Source organism: Ctenocephalides felis, unplaced genomic scaffold (genome assembly GCF_003426905.1).
Source record: "Ctenocephalides felis isolate EL2017-DRISC unplaced genomic scaffold, ASM342690v1 CF-g0.4_SCAFFOLD_00845, whole genome shotgun sequence".
Classification (NCBI taxonomy): Eukaryota; Metazoa; Arthropoda; class Insecta; order Siphonaptera; family Pulicidae; genus Ctenocephalides; species Ctenocephalides felis.
This window is the reverse complement of record NW_020536999.1, coordinates 74,603,394-74,612,316: the sequence shown is the minus strand read 5'-3', so window position 1 is coordinate 74,612,316 and position 8,923 is coordinate 74,603,394. Positions and strand designations below refer to the sequence as shown.

Below are 8,923 nucleotides of genomic sequence, written 5' to 3'. Positions count from 1 at the left end.
TACGAGCGGTGGCAATCGTAAAAAATAATTTTGTTCCCATCTTTAATTTGGTACCCAGACTTATCTATTACATATCGAGTAACATCCCTCTGCTCAATTTTATTTTTCCATGATTGAAAATCTATATAAAAATACCAAATAATAGAAAAGTGCATTGACAAAGTCTGTAATCGAAAATGAACAAACCATTAAAAGAAGAAAATGTGATTTCTTCATGCTGGATGTGGATGGTGTAATCAACTTCGATATGTTGATGTAAGCCATTGTATCTGGAAAATAACCTTTGACAATTGTCAAGGGGGCACAATATCCTAGATTTCCTTTGAGTACCTATTAAAACATAATATTGTTACTGTTTGCTGCATCATTATTTAATAACATGTGTTTGGTACACATTCCTGAAATATAGTTTATCTGCTGTTGAACACTGGTGCAAGAAGTGGATTGTGTGGCAATGGAGTTGATGATGGTGGTAGAAGTTGATGGTGTAGGTGAAATTGAGGCAGCATAGGAATGAAGGGCGACAGATGTTCTAGGGTTGATGCGGAAATTATTGAAGTAGGTGTTGTAGGTGATATGATCGCAATGAACTGTTTGAATATGTGAGGAAGAATTTGATGAGTGAGTGTCAGTGGCTAGAACAGAATTGGGGGCAGATGGTTGAAGAGGAATGGTAGGATGAAAGTGTATAATATGCCTTTTCAAAGCATATGTCGAATGCAAAGCCTTACTGCAATAAATGCACTGAAATGTTTGATCGAAATGCATGGGTTCTTTCCCATGCTTGGCCCTAATATGGCGATATAAAGAACTGTTTGTTTTACATACTGTAGAACAGTACAAACAGGTTTTAGTAGTCGTAATATCCATAAGAAATAAAATAAAAATGTAGATTATGTAAACATAATAGAGTAATAAAACGTAAGTGCTAAACCTTAAAATAGTAAATAAGCTATACCTTAAAATAGTAAATAAGCAAAGCTATATACCCTAAACAATGAATGAAATTAAAAGAATAACCTAACCTAAGTGGTAATCAGTAAAAAATGAATAAAAGGAAGCTTATAACTAAAGTGATATACCCTAAAATGATAAAGTAAAGTGAATAACCTAAGTGATAGCCTAAAGTAAATAATCTAAGTGCTAACCTAAAGTGATTAAAGTAAAGTAAAGAATGTAAGTGATTAAAGGAAAGTTAAGAATCTACGATAATAGTATAGTTAAGAATGTAAGCGATTTAAGTAAAGTTAAGAATGTAAGCGATTAAAGTAAACTTGATCTAATAATCTAAGTGATTAAAGTAAAGTTAAGAATCTAAGTGAATAAAGTAAATTAATCAATAAAAGTGATAGGGGCTGAAAATAGAATGAAACTAAAAGCTAATGAGATGAAAAAACTCGCGTATCTTGCTGAAAAGAAACTAAACTTATTCCCTATAGAGGCTCTTGAATCCCGCAATAAAACAACAAATATAAAATGTAAAGAAATAAAATAGCGCACAATCAACAAAAGCACAAAATGATTAGTACACGTAGCAAAAAAACGTAATGAAAGAAAACGCGAATAAAAAATATAAAATACGAGACGACCGAGTTACACAATAAGCACGCCGAAAAAAAAATTATAGTAATGGAGTAATCGTAACAGCGAATCCAACATAAAAAAGTTGAAAGCACAGTGCAAAAGATTTGACAAATCTGTAATGTGTTACAGCTAACTTCAGCCAGCTTTCTCAGCACTTTGTTATCCGGTGTTTAGAAACTCTAAGCGCTGCGCAAGCAAGTGGATAAGCCGAACCTTCATCGCTGATTAGTTTGTGCAAGCACCGTATAGCCAAGTATGGAGCGCAGGCAGTTCCATATGTGACAGTTAATAATTCCAAACATTTTAAAGTTTCGTTCGGACCTTCGCGCCACAATATGCGTTGTAAATCTTGGTCTTCTTTTCTAACTCGAATTTGGCGAAACTATGTAAACACAAATTTGTAACATCTAAATTTTATCAAAATCTCGAAAATACTTTGCTGCAACTTTGAACCCGTATAAAGTACGTCATTTAAAGAATTTCCGGTTGAAGTTACGGCAGAAGCATCGAAAACTACGCGGATCTTGTCCGAATCCCTTTTGAATACCGCATGGTGTGGTAGATAATAATGCATACCGGAGTGATCAAAATTTGTTACAGCTGCGTTGATAAAGTCAGAGTACTGTTTTTTTAATAGTATTTCTTTTGAAGCGAGCTTCTAAATGCAAAAAGCGACGTTTAGCTTGTTGTAATGATAAACCAAGATTTACATCAACACTGGGCTTTAAAGGCAAAGCAACCACATAACTTCCATCAATCTCAAGAAACATTTTCCAAAAAATGACGCTCGCAAATTTCATCGTCGCTTGATAACGCATAACTGTCATTTACCTCATCGATTTGCCAAAAACTTGCTATAGAGTTTGCTAGCTGGACGTGATTAATGGAAGCCGTTAAGTTATCAACAGGACTAGAATTATTTCCGAAGTTTACAGCCCAACCAAAAACTGTATTTTGTAACACTGGTTTATCTTTTCCGAGCATAATTTTCTCATTTAAAAGAATTTGTGACGTATTGTGATTTTTACAATGAAACCGCATGAAACACCTTTTCTGAATGTGTCCCTTTCGGAGACAATTTGTACACATACTGTTTTGCGATATAAATATTAATCTGTCGTCTACCGTCTTACTTAAAAATTTTGCACAATTATTAATGTCATGATTATCCTTACACAACGGACATGATTTAGAACTAATTTCTTCTTTAGAAAAAAATCGCCGCCCGACTTTGTTCAAGAAAGGTAAATAATTCGGTTAGCATCGGCAGATTTTTGTGCGCTATTAGAATTGAATTTAAGTCGCATAGAGAAATCCAGTTTATTCAATAGCAAAAATGTAAGTAAGGTATCCCAATCATCGACACCGATGTCCAAAGCCTTAAGGGAATTAATTAATTGTTGAGCGGAATTAATGAAGGTCTTTAAAGTGTCTTTAGTTATTATTAACGGTTTCGGAATATCAATAAATTGTTGTAAAAATGTATAAGTTATGACACATTTGTTTTCAAATTTACTAGTTAATGTATCCCACGCTACTTTGTAATTAGCGTCGCTTAGTTGCAAATTATTAATATCCTCAGCGGCATCCCCGATAAGATGTCCCTTTAAATAATAAAATTTTTGAACATCGGTCAATGATTTATTGTCATTAATTGTCGATACAAATAAGTCCTTAAATCCCGTCCAATCTTTATAAGAGTCGTTAAATTGCGGGATATGTATATTGGACAGTTTTATTTGCGCTCCGGGAGTTACTTTAAATTTTGCTAGATTGAACTCTTTGTTAAATAAACTAACTAATACCTGACGTGTTAACTGTTACAAATGTATAAATATGATTGTTACAGAATGTTAATGCTTATAATACACAATGAAATAACAATCGATGAATTGTAACGGAAATATAAATTTCTGTAGCGCTAAATATAAATTAAATACAAAGCCTTTACGAACAAGTATTAGTCAAAAATGACAATAACAAATAATAATCAGTAAGGTAAATATATAAAGATAAATAAACAACGATTACAACCGTAGTCGTGAAATTGGTCTAGGAAAGTATGAGCTGTTCTTCAGGAAGGTCCTCAAAGTCAGCACTCTGGATTCATCTGAATGTTTCTGGTATTGGGTTGGCCTGGTAAGCACGCTGTCCAGGAAAGTATGAGCTGGTTCCTTTATAAAGAGATGAAGTCAGCACTCTGGATGCAAATACCAAGTTACCAAAAATATTGAGTCTCAATATTAGTCGAAAATAATTTCAGTTGCTGATCTATCAGAAAATTGATCTGATGTGCCGGATGTCCAGGAAAATATAAGCTGCTTCAGATAAAACACCAAAAGTTTAAAATCAGCCGTCTGGTTTCAAAAAAATGCACCACCGTCTCCGATATTAGATCACAAAACAACACGTAGAATTAATTGGCAGGAAAACACTTGCACTTATTATATTTTATCACAGTTTATCGCGATACGTGCAAATTACGTGCTCATAACACACCACCAATCAAAATTTAACACAAACACAGAATTTATGCCAGTAAATAATCCGTACAAAGTTATATTAATTTACCGGTATTCACTATATAAAGCACTAACCGGGTACTAGTTGTATTTATAACAAACTTAATATACGGCTCGAAGATGACCAATGGTTGGGCTGGCTACCATCAGTAATTAATAATAAAGCGGGCTGTAAGTAAATAATTGTTATCAGACGATAACCGTTCCAAATTTGAATCTTACTGAATAAAAACACTGTGATTGGTATAAATCTATATTAAATCTTCAAACTATTTCAAATTCAGCGGTGATTGAATATACTTGTTAACTATCCCGCTGCATTGTCTAGAGTCTAGACTAACTTAAAATTATGAATGTCGAGTGTACAATATTTAGGTATAAAACAGCCCTTGTGTGAATGACACAGGGCAGAGGCTGCGATATTCTAGGAAGTGTAACGCAATACTCGGCGGCGCCAAGGCACGTCGCATTGCAAATGTCAAGCCGTCAGAATATATTCTGACCACAGACATTTCATTTAAAGACGCAACTGCCTCATTTCAAAAATATATATCTTAGCAACTAGTGTTTAAGTACCTGGGGTAGGATTACTGTCCTGTGACAACCTATATGCCCCTACCTTTATATTGCTGTTCCGAATGTACACACCAGGTTCTGAAATAATGTAAGTTTTTAAAAATCTATCCATAAATTACATTTATAAATTTTATTATTCTTACGGAATCTATCTTTATTCATCAAACAATTTTTCTCTAAATATGGATCCCCAATGAACCCTACAAATATCAAGCAAAATATGAATTACGTACAAATTATTAGCATACATTCACGCATTATAGAACAAACCTGGCATATTTAGAGTCGGCAGGGCATGAACTTTAATACGCCTTCTTGAATTATTTGTAAAGTTATTGACTTTGCAAATATCTGCAAAATGTGTATCGCAAATGAAACGGGAATTGCCACAATGCAAAGGACTATCCAACTATCCAATAGAGGATTATTAGCTCTTTCCACCCAAACTGCGAACAACTAGGGCATTTTCACTATATTTCATTATACATTTTTATCATATGAACATAATAATATCATGCGCATCATACATACCTCATTATTACTCGCAAGAAAGACGTGCAATTTATTATTCAACCTGGAATTGGGGCAATTTAGAACATGACGCGACATATTAAACTTATTTATTAAATTTTCACTAAAACTTTTTAACAAAAACACGCATTCACAAACTTTGGTTATGTGTATGTGATCAAACTTGATAACTTCACGGGTCTTCCCCATTTGCACGAACGATTTGTAGTTGAATTTGAGTACACATGAGCCACCTGTTTTTAAAAATGACACTACTCAAGCTCAAAACAGTTCAATGCGCGTTTGTTCGGAAATAACTCCCCATGGTTTTACTGTTGAGAAGAGTTATAAAAAAACTTGGTGAAGAATACCAATTGTTCAAATATAGTGTGTGCCATGGCCGGTAATCTCCGAACAAATGAATATTACCGTGTTTTGAAATGGATTGGTATTCGAATTGATCAAAGGATGGCGCTACGATTTCCAATTTCATTGATCTAGCATGATCTACCTTTTTTGATCTCCATTTTCTATAAGCTGTCATCGCGTATTGTAGTTGAGCTGTGTTATATTTGTTTTTCTGTGATTGTTTATATATAGTTATGTTTTGGTGAATACTTTTTTCATTTATTATTAAGTTAAAGTGATCAGTTTAATGGTAAAGGGTAATGTGCCAAATTGTGATAACTCCACAAATATAATAAAAAAATGCATGTCTTTCCGGCATCTAATTATCAGGTATGTACATAATGATGTATTATGCATATAATGAATATGTATCATGAAAATGCTATGAAAATGTTCTTTAATGGATGACCTAACTCTTTGGTTTGTGGCAAAAATCGAATATAATTTGAAATCGAAACCAATTAGAAGAGTCTCCTTTCTCAATCTTTTATGCAGAACCAGGAGAACACTCTTCAACTCCAAGGACAAGGAAAAGTAATTATAACTCCAAATACTTTAATACCATTTGCAAAAAAATATTAATGAATGAATCTTATGTTCTTAGTTAGGAGATGAAAACCTAAAAACCATGAAAAAGATTTTTGCAGTACCCCTAAGGTACTTTTTTATAATAGTTGCAGCAATAATAATCAATTAATCAAATATGATATAACAATATGTTCAATAGAAATTTAATATAAGTCCTTGGTGGCGTAGGATTGCCTTAACACCCAGAAGATGTATGATACATCAAATTTTGTTCCGGGATTAAAAAAGATTAACAAACAATGCAATAATTTAAAGGAAAAATTGCAACAGAGTATACAATGTTCTGAAAAGTTTTGTAAATGTAAGGGCAAGAATTTTAATATTGTCTCAATTAAGAGAGTATACTAAAAGAACAGGCAGTTTTTAAACAGCAAGTTTAGTATAGTTTTAACTAAACCTCCTTGCAATAAAATCTGGATTAAAACGATAGATAGGTTTGAGCTACAATTGGCAGGAATTAAAAGTAGTTATGGGTTTTGGTTACTTATGTTTAAAAAACGACTTATACAGAAACTATTCAAAGATTTATTAATGCAACTATATTAATGATTGATGATTAGATAGCAAAATAACTATTAAATGCAGAGATAATAAAGAAGAATGTGTCATAAATGAACTTTAATCCTAGGAATTTAGTTTTCTCTCAGTTTTCATATCAATATATATATTTTATATTCTTAACATAAAACAAATACGCGTTACACTGTATGAGTGTTTTCAGCATATAGCAGTTTAAAATACAGTCTTTAACCAATTTATTAAACTTTAAAATCATCAAACCATGTCACCCAAGAACACCAACACGAAAGAGGCAAAAATCCCATACTAAATTAATTTTAAATACCAATACCTCAATAATAATCTACACAAAATCTTCACTGACACCGCTAAAGAACATGAGAAAATTAAAGAAATGCTAAGGGACTGCAACTATAGATGTTATACCTTACACGATCAAAGAAGAAATACCAAGGCAAATAACCATAACCGGTCTACATCCATCGATTACAGAGACAGACCAGAAATATGTCGTAACTAAGGTCGATAACAAACATTGGTGGATACATCTTCTCCCTGGGTAGACTATAGACCGCAGAACTGAGCGTTGCATTGCCACAAATGTCTCAATTTTGGCCATATCTCTTACACATGCGACTTAAAGTACAGGTGTATAAAGTGCCTCAATGTGCACGCTTCAGGCGCGTGCCATAAACTATCACATGAGGCACCGATGCGTGTCAATTGCAAGAGCGAACACCCGGCAAATTACTCCAAATGCAGCGCTCTTATTAACTACAAGGAAAAGAGGGAAAGCGACGCTCTCAGGAGAACTCAAGCGTATAGGCCAGCACCAACACCAGTGCCGCTGACGAGGAGCTTTTCGTCAGCTTTAAATACCACCAGCATTGGCCCAAATGTTAAATCAACGTATCCTCAACTCCCCGTTCCACCGTCATCATTCCGACATCTGATCCAATCCTCACCTTCACCGGTTGAGCCTACACCATCGTCGTCACCGATCAGGCCTGCACTATCGCAATCACCATTCCGGCCTCCCACCAGCCAGTCCGATCCAGATTTTAATAATCTTACACCTGTGACTTGAAGTACAGGTGTATAAAGTCCCTCAATGTGCACGCTCCAGGCGCGTGCCAGAAACTACCACATGAGGCACCGATGTGTATCAATTGCAAGAGCGAACACCCGGCAAATCACTCCAAATGCAGAGCTCTTATTAACTACAAGGAAAAAAAGGAAAGCGACGCTCTCAGGAGAACAAAGCGTATAGGCCAGCACCAACACCAGTGCCGCTGACGAGGAGCTTTTCGTCAGCTATAAATACCACCAGCATTGGCCCAAATGTTAAATCAGCGTATCCTCAACTCCCCATTCCACCGTCATCATTCCGAAATCTGATCCAGTCCTCACCTTTACCGGTTGAGCCTACACCATCGTCGTCACCGATCAGGCCTGCACTATCGCAGTCACCATTCCGGCCTACCACCAGCCAGTCCGATCCAGATTTTAATACACCAGAGGGACTTTTTGCTGCTATGGGGGTGGAATCAGGATGCTGTTTGCTGATCCTCAGGTAAAACAAATTTTCAGTGAGCTTTACAAACTGACAAAATCACTAAACACCAACATGACATATAACGAGAAATATACGACAATACTTAACTTTTTAACAGCATCTCCATAAATCAAACGTGCGGCTTACACATAATGCACTCTAACTCTGACGGACTTAAAAACAATGTTGACGAACTGAGACAGGCGATAACAAATTATGACCTGGACATAGTACTGATTAACGAGACACACTTAAAACCTACGGACAGACTCCATAACTATATCAACAATTATAGGAAGGCAGCTTCTATCAACATTATAGATTAGAGATCTTCGTAGATCAATGTGTTCAATAAAATGGCAGTCTTAGTTTCGTCGAAGAAAAAAGTCTCATAAATCCAATAGTTTTGAGGTATTTGACAATAAATAGTGATAGCTCAAAGAAATTTATTTTTCATCTCCTGAATGTATGTAAGGAAAATACCTAAACTATAGATCAAATGGTATAATTTATTGACAAACGAAGATATTTCAATACTTACAGAAGTTATTTAAAGTTGTGAAGATTGATTTGTTTAATTCAATTGTGATTATGACAATCTTCGGACTTATCTGATCTTACCTGATCAAGTTCAAATTCTTACCGGCTTCAGCAAATTATT

General features: G+C 34.8%; 1 protein-coding gene across 1 annotated transcript; it reads left to right on the top strand.

The window, feature by feature from the left end:
* The first annotated feature begins 7,419 nt into the window (after positions 1-7,419).
* LOC113389025 (elongin-A-like) lies at positions 7,420-7,794 on the top strand. Its single transcript, XM_026626070.1, has one exon. The coding sequence runs from the start codon at positions 7,420-7,422 to the stop codon at positions 7,792-7,794; it is 375 nt and encodes a 124-aa protein (XP_026481855.1).
* Positions 7,795-8,923: the final 1,129 nt, after the last annotated feature.

Bases quoted from the DNA above. Each gene is read 5' to 3' on its own strand.
- LOC113389025 (XM_026626070.1), top strand. From the start codon at position 7,420: ATGCGTGTCAATTGCAAGAGCGAACACCCGGCAAATTACTCCAAATGC.